We start from the raw sequence: 19,340 nt of genomic DNA on the forward strand, positions 1-19,340 counted from the left end.
AGTGGGTAAAGCTGCCTTGTGTGATGCCAGCATCCCATACAGGGGCTGGTCATGTCCCAGCTGCTCCTCCTGATTCAGTTCCACACTAAGGCTCCTGAGACAGCAGGAGAGGTGACCTGAATGAAGCTCCTGGCTTCCACCTGACCCAGCCCTAACTGTTGCGGCCATTTGGGGAGTGAACCAGTGGATGGCAGGTCTCTCTCTGTGTCCTTCCCTCTTTTTTTAATATTTATTTTATTTTTTTTGAAAGACATAGGTACAGAGAGAGGTAGAGACAGAGAGAGAGGTCTTCCATCTGCTGGTTCACTCCCCAGATAGCCACAATGGCTGGAGCTGCACCGATCCAAAGCAGGAGCCAGGAGCTTCTCCTGGTCTCCCACGTGGGTGCAGGGGCCCAAGGACTTAGGCCATCTTGCACTGCCTTCCCAGGCCACAGCAGAGAGCTGGATTGGAAAAGGAGCAGCTGGGACTAGAACCAGCACCCATATGGGATGCTGGCGCTTCAGGCCAGGTTGTTAACCTGCTGCGCCACAGCACTGGCCCCCTTTCCCTCTTTTTGTAACCCTGCCTTTCAATCTTAAAAAAAATGCCCCTTAGGACACCTACATTGTGTATCAGAGTGCCTGGGGTCAAGATCCAGCTCTACTCCTGATTCCAGATTCCTGAGAGGCGGCAGGTGATGGCTCACAGGTTAGGGTCCCTACCATCCACACGGGAGATCTAGGTTGGGTTCCAGGCTCCTAGCTTTGGCCTGGCCCAGCCATGGCTATTGTGAGCATGTGGAGGGGAAATCAGCAGATAAGAGTTCTCTCTCTCTCTCTCCCCCTCTGCCTTTCAAATAAACAAATAAAAGGAAAAAAATAAGAAAAGTATAATATGTAAGAATGGAAGATCTTAAAACCTCTAGAAACTAGCTTTTTGAGTATCATGCTTGAGATACAGACTTGCTTTACAGAACTTCATGGCTCTAATTCTACTCTAACTCTCCAGTCCACAGATTATAACACACAATTCTAGTGGTGAGAGTTTGTTCCTGCCTCTTCTGTTGGGGAAGAAGTGGAACAACAACCTTCCAAGGGATCTCTGTGAAGCTAAATGGTACCAGGATGATGGCGCTGCATGAGCAGTGCTTTCTCCTGCTTTGTAGGACATTTCCAAATAACAAGTATGGACTTTGTGGGGTATGTTTAATAGGTTGCTTGCTAATCCTCTGCCCATGGCACCGGCACACCGGGTTCTAGTCCCAGTCGGGGCGCCGGATTCTGTCCCGGTTGCCCCTCTGCCAGGCCAGCTCTCTGCTGTGGCCCGGGAGTGCAGTGGAGGATGGCCCAGGTGCTTGGGCCCTGCACCCCATGGGAGACCAGGAGAAGCACCTGGCTCCTGGCTTCAGATCAGCGCCGTGCGCCGGCTGCAGCAGCCATTGGAGGGTGATCCAACGGCAAAGGAAGACCTCTCTCTCTCTCTCTCACTGTCCACTCTGCCTGTCAAAAAAAAATATACCTACCAGCTACTACTGTTCTTTTTTAACAGCTTGAGATTGAATACATGTATTATATGACTTATCCATATGATCCAATAGATATGAATATGATCCCAGAGTGGTGCAACCATCACCACAATCAATAATAGAAATGTAGCATCACAGGCACTGTTCTTACTGTCAAGACTTTGGTCAACACAGCTCCAGGGATGGACCAGTCATGCAGTCCTGTGCTAAGGCATTTCCCACTAAGCTTCCATGAAAATTCCTTTGTCACTCTTCATGGTATGCTGTGTTGGTTCATTCGATTGTATCATTCATTTACATAGATTTTTTTCCAACTATGAGTCAGACACATTTATAGAGAATTTAAAAATGATCTGCCTATGAGGAAAGTGATCACTATTAGGTTATGCAAAAGTTATGGCACAGGCCGGCACCGCGGCTCACTAGGCTAATCCTCCACCTAGTGGCACTGGCACACTGGGTTCTAGTCCCAGTCGGGGAGCCGGATTCTTCCCCGGTTGCCCCTCTTCCAGGCCAGCTCTCTGCTGTGGCCTGGGAAGGCAGTGGAGGATGGCCCAAGTGCTTGGGCCCTGCACCCCATGGGAGACCAGGAGAAGCACCTGGCTCCTGGCTCCTGCCTTCGGATCAGCGCGGTGCGCCGGCCGCAGTGCGCCAGCCATGGTGGCCATTGGAGGGTGAACCAACGGCAAAAGGAAGACCTTTCTCTCTGTCTCTCTCTCTCACTATCCACTCTGCCTGTCAAAAAAAAAAAAAAAAAAGTTATGGCACAAACCAGGAACCTTCTGAGAATGAAAAGCAGAGCTATTAATAATTATACCAGGACAACAGAGGTAAACTGGGTTGAACTGCCACCCTATCTAAAGTGTGTCAATACTTATTCTTTTGAACTAATTTTTAACTTAGGGAATAAAGTCCATTGACTGATATTCCAGTCCTCTGAAATGAGGACCTGGTCCACTGTTTCCCCAGTAAGAGTGAGTGGCCAGAATGAGTCAACCTTGTAGACGTTAAGAGCATGGCTTTGGACTCAGACCTGGGGTAGAATCCTGACTCCACTGCTTGCCAAGGCACAGGTGGGCAATGTGAAGCGAGCCAACGTGGGAGAGAGAGACAGTGGCCACAGGTGTGCTCTCTGGGGCCACACCATGCTGCCTGGGAAACAAATTCAGTTTCATTACGTATTAACTGCGTGCCTTTGGGCAAACTGTGTTAGTTCCCTGTGCCTTAGTTTCCCAATCTACAAGTGGAAATAATAATAGCCTTATTCATTGACTTCTTATGAAGACTAAATGTGAAACAGTAGCCTCATGTACTGACTCAGGGGCACTAGCCACCATCACTACTGTTCCCCATGTCTGGATACCTTTTCTCTTTGATATATTCCTCTAGGACACACTTCCCATTGCACGTGCTTATAAAACTATGCAAGACAAACATTTCAGAATCAAACACCAGGTTCATCCTTTCCTGTATGAAGAACTTTCATAGACTTTGAGCCTCAGCTCTTGTGTCACCTCCATGAGGCTGTCCCAGCAGCAGCTCTTCTGAGTCTCTGAAGATCCTGCTGGAACTTGACATCCAGTGTGTCCCTATCCATTTGTCCTTCACCCCAGCGAGCTGCTGTGTGCCTGAAGCTGCTGCCCATGTGGCCCCCTCGGTTTCTTGTTAGGTTTGGCCAAGGGAGAACATGGGCAGGAGACTGCAGAGATGGGGGAAGGTTAAGGAGCTTGGGGCATCTATTTTCCCAGCTTCCTCCTGCAGGGTCACTGCATGCTGGTCTAGCTCTTGACCGATGGTCACAGCTTGTCTCTGGCTGTCCTCTCATCCAGCTCTCACTTTCAAGGTTCCAGCCATCATGCAATGCCTTCCTCTTGCCCCTTCAGGTACAGGGCTGGTAATGGATCTGCTACAATGCACTGCACTATTCCTTGTCCTTTCCTTAACTCTACCCACCCCATTTTTAAACTCTGCTCAGATTACCCAATGTGAATGAACCATCTGTTGCAGGGATTCTGTTCAAATCCTCTCTCTCTCTGATACTAGATTTGGGGCCAGTCATCTTGGGATCCCCAGTGCCTGACTCAATGAATGGATGAGCACCTCTCCATTTTCCTTTTCAGTACACCTCTGACTTCTAATGCACACAGATATTCAACACATATTTACTCATCTCTTCTCATTAAATATACTTTTTTCTACATAATTGACCTTTGTATTTCAGTGACAAGTCCTGGAGATTGATAGTCAAAAAGGGAAACAGCTTTCCTTACAGGCTGATGTGCTTTGAATCACTCCCGCAGCTCTCGGTGAGAAGAGGAAGGACATATTGCCCCCAGGTGGCAATTGTGTGTGCAGTGCAAGGGAAATGAACAACCGAGCTGGGCACCATTGTATCAGGCCGGCCTTTGGGGATAATTCCATCTGCACTTAGTTATGACTGTAGAATTCCCATGGCCTAGCATCTTGCAGGGCATATAACAGGTGCTCTCAGTAAATACTCGTTAAGTGAATAAATGAACCCAACACATTCTGCAGCTTTGAAATACTGGTACTGACACGTCGAGTGATACTGGGTACCTTTTTTAAGTTTCCGAACTGCCAGCATACGGTGCTGGGAGGAGAGTTCCCAGATCCGAAGCGTTTTATCATCGCTCACTGTTGCACAGATGGGCAGGAGGGGGTGAGCTGCCAACCCCCACACTTCTCCTTCCATGTGCCCCTGTGGGAGAGGAAATGGGGAAACAACTCAGCTCCTGCTTGCTGGCTGGCCTTTCCTCAGCCCCCCACGGAAGCCCAACACAAAACAACACAGTTTCAGCTTCCAGCGTCAACATGATCCGTACTGAATTTTTTAATTTGAACTTTAATCTAAAGCTGGGCCTAGATAAGGCTAAATCATTCATCTGGGAAATATAACATGGACTCACTGCTTACTGGGGGTGTTTATATGGGGCTAGACATCTTTCCATTTGGAAACATCAGAGGAATAGCAAAGTGCCCTTATTTTATCCTGTTTGCTACAGAACACAGTACATACTTACCTCTTGGTAAAACAGCTTGACCACAATGACACAAACCACAAACCACCATAAAGTCATATTTTAAAAAACACAGGCATCATCTTTGTTAGTAGAATTTCATGGCGATACTCTCGTTATTTATGTAATTTTAGTTCTTTGAACACGTAGCATCTGGCAGAGCCGATAGAGCGACAAAATTTCATTTCTATTATCCTGGCTACAGCTCAGGTTCAGAATTTGTTTACAAATTGGTCTCCCTGTGTGTCACAATGAACATCCCAACACTGAAAAGTACCTTATATGCACTGGGCCAATTCCACGTGCCTATATTTTATAACAATCTTGACTGGCTTAGAATAACTGAGATAAAACAGTATTTTTTTTTTTTTTTGGACAGGCAGAGTGGACAGTGAGAGAGACAGACAGAGAGAGAAAGGTCTTCCTTTGCCGTTGGTTCACCCTCCAATGGCCACCATGGCTGGTGCACTGCGGCCGGCGCACTGCGCTAATCTGATGGCAGGAGCCAGGTGCTTCTCCTGGTCTCCCATGGGGTGCAGGGCCCAAGCACTTGGGCAATCCTCCACTGCACTCCCTGGCCACAGCAGAGAGCTGGCCTGGAAGAGGGGCAACCGGGACAGAATCCGGCGCCCCGACCGGGACTAGAACTCGGTGTGCTGGCGCTGCTAGGCGGAGGATTAGCCTATTGAGCCACAACGCTGGCCAAAACAGTATTTTAAAAGCAAACACTTAACAGAGAGAAAGTGAATTTGATTCCTATAATTTATCACTCAACAAAGCAGTATGAGGAGATTAGGACCACAGAGCAATAAAACAGACTGCTTCCTGAACTTCTGCTTTCAGTGGTTAATTATCAAAAGGTATTGCTTAGTAAAGCAAAATTGTAGAGATGACACATGGCCGTCTGAAAGGCATTTGTGACTGGGACACTGTGGTGGACAGGTGGCTTTCCAAAGAGAAACGAGATGATTCTGATTTAACTGGGAAGCGAGCTGAGCCAAACAGTTATTTGGCATAAGAGGCAGTGTTTGGCATAGAGCTGGCATCCAAGTCCCTGAGAAAACCAGGGGCTAACAGGTACACCACTGGTTTTGAACTTACTGGGTGTGGGGGCACCATACATTCCCCATTTTCTGGTTTCTTCTCTTCAGAAGCTCCCACGGCCAGGAGATGGGTTGGGCATCAACTCCCACAGCTTCCAGGCCCTTCCACCAACTGAGTTGTTTCATACATTTTATTGGAGGAGCGGCTGTGGGGCTCCAACACGTGACTTCAAATGACTGCCATATATTGATTTTAGAGTTCTATTTCCCCCATCTGATTACGTTAATCTTTGGATAACAGCGGCGTAGGCAGTGAGCATGGTGGGCTGGAAGCACCTTCAGAGGCACAAGGAAATGGGCTTGGGATCTGACTTTGTTACTCATCACCCATAAAGCTGGCTGCAAACAGCTGCAGACCAGAGGATTATGTACAGAGCCCACCACGTGCCACTCTCTCCCCCACTCCACCCTAACTTTTCTTCCGCTACAGGATAAGAAGTCCATTCTGAATGCCACTGGATTGACATGCCACCAAAACTTGGGAGAAGTGGCTCTGAAATCTTCTCAGGCGGGACAGCACCTGCCTGGTCCCTTAACTGTCCCTCAGGGCCTGTCCTCTCTCTGTACGTGACAGTGAGCCCTAGACAGCAGGCAGCCCTTATCCTACTGTGCAGACCACACAGCACAAGGCCGACCTTGGCTGCAGCCCAGGTAGGAACATTGCCTGAACTGAACTGTTGAGTTCTAGGTAGGAGGCAACAGCAAAATGACAGAACAGAATGGGGAACAGAGATGCCAGGGCAAAAGGAAAACAGGTACATATGTAAGGCGAGAAGGTAGATTGGGCTGCTGCTGTGGCATAGCAGGAGAAGCCACCGCCTACAATGCTGGCATCCCATATAGGTGCTGGTTCGAGTCCTGGCTGTTCCACTTCCAATCTAGCTCTCTGCTATGGCTTGGGAAAGCAGTAGAAATGGCCCAAGTGCTTGGGCCCCTGCACCCTAAAGGGAGACCTGGAAGAAGCTCCTGGCTTTGTATCGACACAGCTTGGGCTACTGCAGCCATCTGGGGAGTGAACGTGTGGATGGAAGACCTCCTACCCCCTTTTTCTGCTTTTCAAATAAATAAATAAATCTTTTTTTTTTTTTTGACAGGCAGAGTGGACAATGAGAGAGAAAGACAGAGAGAAAGGTCTTCCTTTGCCATTGGTTCACCCTCCAATGGCTGCCATGGCCGGCACGCTGCGGCTGGCGTACCGCGCTGATCCGATGACGGGAGCCAGGTACTTATCCTGGTCTCCCATGCGGGTACAGGGCCCAAGCACTTGGCCCATCCTCCACTGCACTCCCTGGCCACAGCAGAGAGCTGGCCTGGAAGAGGGGCAAATGGGACAGAATCCGGCGCCCCGACCGGGACTAGAACCTGGTGTGCCAGCGCCGCAAGGCGGAGGATTAGCCCAGTGAGCCGTGGCGCCGGCCTAAATAAATAAATAAATCTTAAAAAAATAAGGAAAATTACTAGATTTCTAAAACCACGCTATTAAAAAATAAAAATAAATAAATACTTGCTTTTCAGGCAAACAAAATACAAAGTATGGCCAGACAGAAAAAGTCAGTTTGCAAGCCAACAACGAATGCAGTATAAGCTGGAGAACAAAGGATTCACACCTTGGGGATGTGTCTCCAGGGCAGCTCCACACTGCCCGCTGGGCACAGGCAGCTGCAGAGACGGCGAGGTTGTGGAGCAGCTTGTTTTAAACACAGATTCTCTCTCTTGATATCCTGGGTGGGCTTGGACACATGTGTTTTTAAAACCTTGCAGCATTTCTGAGCTGTGGTGTGTACCAAGACCCGTTTCCAGGGTACAGCACATCGGGGGACTTCAGGACTCACCCCTGACACAGTAACCTGCAGGTACGAATCTGATCAAGGGACGGAGGGGGAGCCCCCGACGTGAAGCTCATTGTCATCAGTGCACATTCTTCTCTCTCCAGGTTCTGAGCACACACACTGCTCCCCTCACCGTGCCCCTCCCATCTAGAATTAAGGTGCATGCATCACCAAACACACAGGATTCCTGACTCACCTCCAAATCCTAGCACTTCCCCGCCCTAGGCAGAGATTTTTACCCTTTCTGTGCTCTTTAAGGATTCTGTTGATGTTTATTTTCATCTGACCTTTATCCAAATACGATTCTTGAGGGGATAAGGAAGGCAAGAAGTACATAGACAACTGTGTGGCACGAGACTGAGACCAGAGTGAGAGACACAATCAAAAGAGGCACTCAGGCTTTCCGTGTGTGGGCGTAGACAACTGGTCTCCCTAGTCCTACAGCTAGATCAAGAGGAGATGCACACCAGGAGTCTCATCCACACCCAGACCTGACTTCGGTGGTGAGATTCTGGACTTCGAGCAGATATTAGAGTGGGATAGGGCTCTTGGGGACCTTGGGAGGTATAAAGTATCTTGTACATGGTAGGGCATGATTAATTGGTGGCCACGGTGGGAATGCACCAAACTCTCAGGGTGACCCTCAGGATCTTCTGGGTCCTCACACTTCTACAGACAACTCCCTTTGAACATGGCATGACCTAGGCCTTGTTTCTAACCAACTAAAGCATGGAAAGGTGATGGAATGCTCATGGCTGCCGTATGTGATGATTTCTACGTAAGACTGGGATTTGATTTCCTCTCTCTCTCTCTCTCTCTCTCTCTCGCTGGCTTTGAGGAAGCAAGGAGCAATGTCAGGGAACCCTACAAAGCAAGGAATTGTGGGCACCTGTACGAGCTGAGGCTGGTCTGTGGCCAACAGCCACCAATAACCTGGCTGAGCTTGCAATAAGATCCTCCTCAGCTGAGCCTCAGACAAGACTAAAGCCTTATCACTACTGCAGCCTTGCAAAACCCTAAGCTGAGGTCTTGGTTAGGTTGTGCTCCGATTCCTGCCCTACAGAAACTGTGAGATAATGTGTGCTGGCTGAAGCTGCTAAGTGTGTGGCAATGTGTTGCACAGCAACCGGTAACTAGGACAGTACGTACAACCCTGGGAGTGAGTGCCGCACTATCCCACCCCTAGTGCCAGTCCCGCTGTGGTTTAGAGTATGAGCAAGCACTGTACCTGAACAAGCAGTGTCATTGGACCACTCTTGTCAATTTCCAGAATCTCCCCATTTTTTGTTCCTACCAGGATATGTCCATGTCCCAAAGTAATGGCACGAATTGAAGGGTTATCTTCCAAAAGCAAACCTGGGGGAGGGAGGATGGTGTTTACATATAACAACAGAAAAGACTGATTATTAGTATAAATTCAATTTTTATCCTTTCAAAGTACTAAGTACTAAGATATCATCCTTTACATTTCTAGGAGGGGCTGAGAGCTCAATACTGAAGACAGACAGACAGAAAGAAAAAGAAAGAAAACTAATTTAGAGACAGTTTTCCAACAAGAACGTTAGTACTATCTTCTCCATCCTGGGAACATAAAGATTTCTATTCTATATTTGGGAGTGGCACCTTTTGAGCTAGTTGACAATGCTGCTCTTTTAATGGCGTAAGTCTTCAGACATCTTTCAAACATATCATCCCAGAGCTCCACGATGCCATCCTTCCCACCTGTTACAAAGCCCTGTGAAGGCACACATGGCAAGTATTACACACACATCAAAATGACCTATCACCCACCCGGCCCCAAAGGATTCCCCTGTGGGTGATGCAGTTTCTGCACGTGTCGTCTTCCTAAGCAAATGAGACTGCATAACATTTTCTGGAAGTAGCTCTTCCCCAACTCTCTAGCAAGATTAAGCACATTCTCACTATGTGTGCACCGTACATTCCTTAGACCACAGGTCTGCACTTGGCACTCTGGCTCAGGGAAGGCTGCTACTGAACCCAGCCCCCAACCACAATGTAGGCTCCTATGGGACAGCACAGCCCCAAACCCAGCAAAGTTCCAGCTGTCTCATACTCTCACAAAATGGATTAAAATTAACATCATAATTGAAAATGACTGTTAGATATTTAAAATTCAATATTCATTTCCAGGAGAAAACATCCTTATGTATTAAGAGTAACAAGTATCTCACATAATGAAATTACCCCATTTTGTGCAACAATTTCCACAATAATTAAAATCTACATTAATTTGTGCAAAACCTGGAAAGTAAAACATAACATATTGGATATTCTTTTAACCAAACAGTGATCTTTATTCTTGTTCTAAGCTTATGGTTTCTTGGCTTTACTAGTTTTTCTTCCTGGCAATTTTTCATATATACCAACTGTTCTTAGAGAATTTTTTTTAACAAAAATACTTTTAATGTTTTTCTGTAATAATTCATTTTGTTTTCTCAAACTTTTAATGCATTCCAGTAAGGCACATGAAGAAATATTTTGAAGTTTACTACTTTATTTATTTATTTTTTTGACAGGCAGAGTGGACAGTGAGAGAGAGAGACAGAGAGAAAGGTCTTCCTTTGCCGTTGGTTCACCCTCCAATGGCCGCCACAGCCGGCGCACCATGCTGATCCAAAGCCAGGAGCCAGGTGCTTTTCCTGGTCTCCCATGTGGGTGCAGGGCCCAAGGACTTGGGCCATCCTCCACTGCACTCCCTGGCCACAGCAGAGAGCTGGCCTGGAAGAGGGGCAACCAGGACAGAATCTGGCGCCCCGACCAGGACTAGAACCCGGGGTGCCGGCGCCGCAGGCAGAGGATTAGCCTATTGAGCCGCTGCGCTGGCTGAAGTTTACTACTTTAAATACCCTTTATTCTTTTTAGTCATTCTTCTACAACCAACCTTAGACTGTTTCAACCAACCTGAAATTAAACATACTCAGAAAAAAAATTGTGTCTGCATTAACATGCATATTTTCTTTCCTGATATTATTCACTCTATAGTACAGTATAACTTTTATATACACTTACATTGTAGTTGGTACTATAAATAATCCAAAGGCCATTTAAAGCAAACAGAAGGATGCATGTAGGTTACATGCAGATACTGAGCTACTCCATAGAAGGGACTGAGTTCACCCACAGATTTGGACATCCATGGGCATCTTAGAACCAATCCCTTGCAGATACCAAGGAATGACTACACAGAATGTGTGTTCAAGGAGAGTCCATCCTCAAGTTCCATTTAGGTGAAGAACGCTTCTATTCTATTCTGATATCATTTCTTTTTTTTTTTTTTTTTTTTTTTTTATCTTTTATTTAATGAATATAAATTTCCAAAGTACGACTCATGGGTTACAATGGCTTCCCCCCCCATACCGTCCCTCCCACCAACAACCCTCCCCTTTCCCACTCCCTCTCCCCTTCCATTCACATCAAGATTCATTTTCGATTATCTTAATATACAGAAGAGTATTCTGATATCATTTCTTTCCCTGTGATTTTACAGCTTAACTTACCAAACAGTGAGAGTTTGAACAAATGATATTGTATCAACTTTCGGGCCTACAGAAACTTTGCATACTGCTGTAATCTTTTTCCATGTTTGCAGTATAACCAAAAATAAATTTGCCAGCAAAAACAGCCTAACCACTAAAACCACCATTATAATTGTGCAATAACATACTTTTGTTGTAAGATCAATCCATTTACTTGGGGACTGTGAAGGAAAAGTGAGCCCTGTGTAAGTAGGTTGGGTGGCTTAGACTGAAGGTCAGAGAGCTCAGAGGAACTGGAACAACCAGCAAACTAAAAATGAATGAAAAAACTGCTGTCTTCCAAAAAAGTGGTTTAATGGTACTGAAGGTTGAGTGTCTTCTTGTAAAAGATCACTGCACGTTAGGTGGGCACCTGGACAGACCAAGATAAGCTTGAGTAGATATACAGCTGGTGAACACATTTCAACTTAAAAAAAAATCTATTTATTTGAAAGGTGGAGTGACAGAGGGAGAGACAGATCTTGCAGGTGCTAGTTCAATCCCCAAATGGCTGCAACGGCCAGGGCTGGGCCAGGCTAAAGTCAGAAGCCCAGAACTCCATCTGGGCTCCCACATGGGTGCCAGGGACTCAAGTACTTGAGCCATCTTCCACTGCTTTCCCAGGCACATTTGCAGGGAATTGGATCAAAAGAGGAGTAGCCAGGACTGGAAGAGGCACTCTGATACGGGATGCTGACATCACAGGTGGCAGCTTAACAGGCTGCATCCAACAGTGGCCCCAAAACTGCGCTTTAACACCTCTAAATATGTCTGTGCAAGAGCATACTGGCTATGAACCTTTCCATTAAAAAAATCAGTATGTGGGACAATTATCTAACCACTTGATACTTCCAGGTTCTGCCCCTTTGTGCCACTTAGAAGGAAGACAATGCTCAAATATTTCTCAGGACTCTTCTACTACCATTGATGTGTCTACATTTATCCAAACATTATCTTAACAGAATTACTTATTTGAAAGGCAGAGTGAGAGAAAGAGAAGAGAGACAGAGAGAAAAAGGGACCTTCCGTGCACTGTTTTACTCTCCAAATGGCCACAACACCCAGGTAGACATCAAGAGCCTAGAACTCCATCCTGGTTTCTCCTTAGGGGTGGCAGGGGCCCAAGCACTTGGGCCATCTTCTGCTGCTTTCCCAGGCACATTAACAGGGAGCTTGGTGGAAGCAAATGAGCCAAGACTCGAACTGGAACTCAGTTACTGAATGGTAGCTTTGTAAGCAGTGTTTTAATCTGCTGCACCACAACACTAGCCCCAGTCACAGCAATTCTTAAGGGGCTCTTGGGAGTGAGAGCCAGGAAGTACAAGTGTGAAAAGAGTGGAGCGAAACTGCACATAAACAGCTGTAGGTGAAAATCAGTGTGCTCTCCTTCTTACCTTCCCTTGGCTGTAGCTTTATGACAACCACTTTGTGACACAGGACTGTTTTTAGATCCAGGCATCCTCTTGGTGGACTTTCCCAAGACTACTTTATAATTTTATAAAGTGGATGAGGAAAATGAATTCTGCAAAACATTCCATACCTTATCCAATGCATACATGGCAAACACAGGCCCGTCATGAGCTTTCACTGTTTTCAAGAGTACAATGTCTTTCCAAATAAAAATATCACCAGTAGCTGCCCCTGAGAACAACAGATCTTCCATCCGTCCATAAGAAACACACATCATTGTTTCCAATTTCCCGACACTTCCAAAAATTCCTCTCTTAGAGGTAAAGCCTCCACCTACAACAGACCAAGAATATTACTTTAAAACAAATGGGCACCTCCTAGGCATATATAGAATGACCATCTTCAATGAAAACCCTGGTGTGTCTACCTTAGGTGTACACATAATGGTGAAAATGGCACAGAAGATCATCCACAAAAATATTATAAGAGGGTTTCTCATTCATTAATTCAGGGTTTGCTGAATACGACATTGTGGCAGGCACAGTGCTCAATGTTGGAGAAATAAATATGCAAATAAAGAGTTCCTGCTTTCAAGGAGCTTGGGGTCTGGCTGGAGACAGAGAGCTCACTCAGTGTAAGACACAGATCAACCATGGCTCAGAGCAAGTTCTATGTAGCCATAGGAAGGAATGACTGGGTGCCTACAGGAGTAAGCAAAGTCTTCATGAGTGCTAACGAAAAAGAGTAAGAACGGTGCTGATGGTAGATGTGAAATGTCAGCGTGTTACCTATGTTCTGCCTCAACTTGCATCACCCAATTTTCACATGAGAAAAATAAATGGCTGTGTAGAAGGAAGTACACTGGGACGAACCATTACATTTGTCCCCTGGATGTTCCCGTTTCCATGCATTCCATGAACAGCCTTGGGAAACTCAGTTTCATTCAAGACACTACACCCAGACTGGTTCCCCAGACGTTATCCTCTCTTCACGTGCAGCAAGCACTAGAACAGCTTATTCACGTATTGTGCACTGCGAGATTAGGCTTGGCACCAAAGCCGACACCAAGAATTCAACAACAATGGTAATAAAGAGAATTCAATACCCTTCATGTTCAGTCATGCTTATTTAGCCATCATTATTATCATCATATGATCCACAAATGTTTATTTTGACCACCTACTGCGTGTAGAGTCAGGATTTAACCCATGTGCTCAATTCAGTGATAGATTAATAAAGGAACCCTCAAAAATACTGAAAATTATATTCACCCAACCAAAGTCATTATGTTGTTTCCTATCAGTAATCTAACAATTATTACATGCAGGACAGATTACTAAATATAAAAGTTATTATTTCCACAGTACAACATTTTCCAAAGCCTTCTAGGCATTGACAAATATGCACAGAATCACGTGGCTGTGACAAGTTTCACCACTTGGATAGAAGCCGTCTAAAGTGAATTTGGGGGAGAATTTTTTAGATACATTTTCATTTTAGGTTGCAGAGAAACAGGCCATGCAGAGGCAATATATATTTTTTCCAGAAGGAGTAAAGCTCTCAACCCCATAAATGGTAAGCCCCATCATCGGTACCTGCTTGTTGCCAGAATTTGATGTGCTTCATCCCAACGGTAACCAGTTTGTCCACATGATGTGGGTTACATTTTACCACAAATATTTTATCTTTATGTCCTCTGTAAGATATAAAGAGGAAAAATAATTCTATTTTGGAAAAATGCAAGGGAACAGAGTTGTACTAAAACATGCATTTGGTCTAATTTTCATTAAGCACATTTTACAATTAAGTTAGAAAATGATTTAAAATGTACACAGGGTCTACATTAAAATAATGAGCTTCAGCTTTTCTTTGTATGTCTGAGCCCTCTCTTCTAACCCTAATATTGTTGCCTACATCTACTTACTTATGCTGTAAACAAATTAACGAAATATTTAAAGCATATCAGAATGTCTCTGTAAGATAAAATGTCACCACTATAGGATCATAAGAAATCCCAGGGACTCCTTTAGGAGGAGGAAGGAGAAGATTCTAAAATAGTATTAAAGAGAATTTTCAAATACAATATCCTTTCTGTGGAAGCATCATTTCAGGTAAAACATATTTTTTTAGCTAGTAATGTATTTGCTAAAAATTAAAGGCAGCGGCTCCCAGGCATGGTGAGAGAAGGACATCAGTTCCTGAACCAAGGCACATTAGGATGCTGTGCGTTCAAAAGTAGATTTTTAACCCACTGAGCCAAAGGGCAAGCATGAAAATAAGGGGCTGATTGCAGATGTGGGCTATAGACTTGGTGCCTCACAGTGCTGGGGAAATTTCCATTACAGAGCACAGGTTCATCACATTAGAATCTAGAGGTTGCCTGGCATCAACGGACTGTTTGATGGTCTTTTCTGGAATTTGAGGACATAATTTTCATTATATAAAAGAAAAATGATGACCAAGAGGAACACAACTGATTAGTCTCCTTATGAATACAAATCCAAAAAAACTTCTAAGATATTAGGAAATATAATTCAAAAGCAAATTAAAAATACTATATTATGACCAAAGATAGTTTAATATTGAGAAATCAAATAATACAATTGATCATATTAACAGATGGAAGGAGAACAAGTATATTGTTTTCACAGATGCTGAAAAGGTATTTGACAAAAATCTAACACTCGTTCATGATTTAAAGATCTTCAACATTCAGCACTTAACAAAGCAGGAATGAAAAGATGCTTCAGGACACTTCCACTGCCCTGGACCCCCGACTGAGAAACGCGGATTCCTTCAAGGCAACTCTCCCCGTGCTGGCTCTCCCGACCCAATGTGTGACACTATCCTTCCTTTATACACAGAACTGCTGGAACAGTAGCTTACTCCTGGGGTGGGAGTGCCTGATTTCAAAAGTCAGATTCTTACTTCAAAGTATTCCCAGTAGAGTTGGAACAAGACTATTACTTCACCTATTTAACATTGTAGTAAACCTAGTAACTACTTCAATCACACAAAATTAAAAGTGAAAGGTGAAGAGCTGGAATGGGAGAGAGAAAACTACTTCTATTTGCAGAGGCTAAAACTGTGCATCTAGAAAATTAAAAGGAAAACAATCCATGACTATAATGAAAATAAAGTTTCAGTATATAAAATGAAATAGAGTCAATAACCTTCATAAACTAGTTGAAAATAAAATGGGGTAGCGGATGCTTTATTAAAAATAAAATATCAAGGCATAAACTTAAGAAATGTGTAATATATAAGAAATGTGCAATACACCCATTTTATATACATATATATAAACATGGAATCACATCCCATGTTCTTGCAAAGGAAAACCCAATACTACAGATGTCAGTTCTCCCTTAGTTTATAAATTCAACTTAATTACAATAAAAAGATCACTGAGTGGCTTTTAATCTGGAGTTATACCAGATTACACAGTTACACAACTTGATGTTAAAGGTCTTATGAAAGATTAAAGCAGCTCAAGTGGCCAGGTAAACTCTGAAAAGTCAAGCAAATAGTTCTCCTAGACAGAAAGCAACTGATCAAGCCTCCATAATTAAAGTAGTGTGGGATCTCTACATGAATTGACTGACAAAGCAGTGGCAAAACAGAAAATCCAGAAAGAGGCTCAAATGATTATAAAAGTGTAGTATATAATAAAGACAGGGTCTGAAATCAGTGTTAAAAAGATGAACTTTTATATTAGATGGATGTGATGGGTATGTGGTGTTTATTGAAACTTGAAACTTTAGTTATAACCACAAAAACCTGAAGCAACCTAGATGTCCTTCCCCAGGTAAATGAACAAACAAACTGACATAGTCCAACAATGGAATATTATTCAGAGATAAAAAGAAATGAGTTAGGAAGCCAGGCAATGACAAGGATGGATCTTAAATCTAAGTATAAGAAGCTAATCTGAAAAGACTACATACTGTATGATTGCAACTATATGAGATCCCGGAAAAGGCAGAACTATGGACATAGAAATAAATAATGAATGAATAAATGAATGAATCAATGCTGGGATGTATGGTGAAAAGGATGAAAGGGTTAAAAGAAAAACCAACCAGAACACAAACGAGTTTTAAGGCTGTGAAACTATCCTATATGATAGTTCAAATAGTGGATACATATCCAAACCTGCAGAACCCAACCCATGAAGAACGAACCCTAATACAAACTATCAACTTGGGTGAGACTGATGTGTCAAGGTAAGTTCTTCCATTGTAACAAAGGTTCTGCTCTGGTGCAGGATGTGACAGTGCAGGAAGCTGTCCATGTGTGGAGGAAGGGGCATATGAGAACTTCTAAGTTTTGTTCAATTTTGCTATGAAATTAAAACTGTCCTAAAAAATTAAAATCTATTTAAAAGGGGTGGGAATGAGTGGTGTTTGGAACACCTTGATAGCCAGGTGAAAAGGATTTACAATTGGACTATACTTCATAATAGATACTAGGATAAATTCTAAAGAGTTTAGAGACCTAAAGTCAAAAGATGAAGCCATAGAAACTTAGAAGAAATTATAGGTTATTTATCTCAAACCTGGGAATGGGTGATACTTTCTGAACTATGACTCAAAATCCTGAAGGAGCAAAATCTGATATTGATAAAGTTGACCACATAAAAACAAAAACCTTTTGCATGATGAAGACGCAATATAGCAAATTCAAGAGATGCATGATAAACTGGTGAAAATATCTGTAAGTTAATAGGCAACAAACCATCCCCTAACATTTAAGGAACTACTGTTTATATGAAATTGTATTTCAAAGAAACCAAATGGTTCATTGGGAAAATTCTCATTTACATAAGAATTCTAGAAAAAATGAAGAATGATAGATTTAGAAAATCATCATTTCTTATCTCCATTAATAGACTTAGCCCTCAAGTGTCATTAGATACTACAGTCACTATTGATCAGCTCTTGTCCTGACGGTTGATGTACAATGTAATACTTTATCCATTTTAGTATTTTTTTTGTTCTAGTACCATTGGTTGAACTCTGTAATTAACACACAATTATTCTTAGGTGTTTAAATTTTAACTGAAAAGTGATCCCTGTTAGGAATTTGGAAAACATTATGTTGAGTGAAATAAGCCAATCCCAAAGGGACAAATACCACTTGTTCTCCTTGATAGGTGACAACTAACTGAGCACCAAAAAGGAAACCTGTTAAAGTGAAATGAACACTATGAGAAACGGTGACTTGATCAGCCCTCACCCTGTTGATGAGCAGCTTAATATGTTATCCCTCTTAGTATTCTTTTTTTGTTCTACTTAATACTTTTGGTTGAATACTGTAATCAATACACAATTCTTCTTAAGTGCTGAAACTTAACTGAAAAGTGATCGCTGTTAAATATAAGAGTGGGAATAAGAGAGGGAAGAGATGTGCAATTCGGGACATGCTCAAGCTGACTTACCTCAAACAGTAGAGTTAGAAACACACCAGGGGATTTGAATTCAATCCCATTGAGGTGGCATGTACCAATGCCATCTCACTAGTCCCAGTGATAAATTTCTGTTCACAATTGATCATAATGATAGGACTAAGAACCAAAGGGATCACATAAACAAGAATAGTGTCTGCAAATACTAGCTGATAGAATCAAAAAGGGAGAGAATGATCCAACATGGGAAGTGAGATACACAGCAGACCCATAGAATGGCAAATGTCCTAACAGCACTCTGGCCTCATAATCAGCCCTTAAGTCATTCGGATCTGGCTGAAATGCCCATGAGAGTATTTCAGGCATGGAAAGCCAAGACACTCTGGGGGAAAAAAAAAACCTAAATGAAAGATCTCCGCGAGTGAGATCCCAGTAGAAAGAATGGGTCATCAAAGAAGGAGGTACCTTTCTCTGAAGGGAGCAGAGAACTTCCACTTTGACCATGGCCTTGTCTAAAAATGATCAGAGTCAGTGAACTCAAAAGGCTTCCATAGCCTTGGCAGCTCATGACAAGAGCCTAGGGTGATTACTGATGCCATAAACAAGAGTGTCAATTTGTTAAGTCAACAACAGGAGTCACTGTGCACTTACTCCTCATGTAGGATCTCTGTCCTTAGTGTGCTGTACATTGAGATTTAATGCTATAACTAGTACTCAAACAGTATTTTTCACTTTACATTTCTGTGTGGGAGCAAACTGTTGAAATCTTTACTTAATATATGCTAAACTGATCATCTGTATATAAAGAGAATAGAAAATGAATCTTGATGTGAATGGAAGGGGAGAGGGAGTAGATAAGGGGAGGGTTGCGGGTTGGAGGGACGTTATGGGGGGGAAGCCATTGTAATCCATATTCTGTACTTTGGAAATTTATATTCATTAAATAAAAGTTAAAAAAATGTAAAAAAAAAGATACTACAGTCACTGGGTAATTTGCTAATGGGAAGCTGTATAAACCAAGTATCAGGCTACTGCCACTGTAACCTACCAGTCTAGCAGATTGTTACCAAGAAGACAACTGGACATTTTGTGCACTGGTGCAGCACAGGGATAGTGCTAGGGCAGCTGTCCACCCTTGTGGGGAGAAATTCCTATGCTAATATAGTTTAGAATTGAAAACAGACTGGCTTTTGGTAGATTACTAATTTTTAAATTCTCTGCAGATAATTGATTACACCTAGGAAGTTTCAAACCCATTGATTCCACTCTCTGCTATGCCACTAATACCATCTTTTTTTAATTACCAGTTCTCTTGCCTAAGACAATTGCACAAATGGGGGAATATTTGCAAACCTTATTTGATGAGGGATTTGTACTCAGTATATATCAAAACTCTTCTAACTCAATAACAACAAGACAAAAAAAAATCCCATTTCAAAAGGGCACTAAAGTATTTCTGTAAGAAAATATATAAATGGGCTGTAAGCACAAAGACATTCAATTTCATTAG

General features: G+C 43.2%; 1 protein-coding gene across 7 annotated transcripts in view; it reads right to left on the bottom strand.

Annotated features, from left to right (window-relative positions):
* EML6 (EMAP like 6) overlaps nucleotides 1-19,340 on the bottom strand; it is a 325,325-nt gene that overhangs the window by 71,350 nt on the left and 234,635 nt on the right. For all 7 annotated transcript variants that reach the window (XR_016229394.1, XR_007916460.3, XM_070069106.2 and 4 more), the window contains exons 17-21: nucleotides 14,019-14,119; nucleotides 12,554-12,756; nucleotides 9,101-9,212; nucleotides 8,706-8,833; nucleotides 4,085-4,226 (exon numbers count right to left, since the gene is read on the bottom strand). Coding sequence is in view for 5 of the 7 variants with exons in the window: in XM_070069106.2 (XP_069925207.1) it covers nucleotides 4,085-4,226; nucleotides 8,706-8,833; nucleotides 9,101-9,212; nucleotides 12,554-12,756; nucleotides 14,019-14,119 (686 nt within the window). In the remaining 2 variants the exon portion in view is untranslated. The remainder of the gene's footprint in view (nucleotides 1-4,084; nucleotides 4,227-8,705; nucleotides 8,834-9,100; nucleotides 9,213-12,553; nucleotides 12,757-14,018; nucleotides 14,120-19,340) is intronic.

Source organism: Oryctolagus cuniculus, chromosome 2 (genome assembly GCF_051225735.1).
Source record: "Oryctolagus cuniculus isolate XC-2025 breed Fujian yellow rabbit chromosome 2, ASM5122573v1, whole genome shotgun sequence".
In the NCBI taxonomy this organism is placed as follows: Eukaryota; Metazoa; Chordata; class Mammalia; order Lagomorpha; family Leporidae; genus Oryctolagus; species Oryctolagus cuniculus.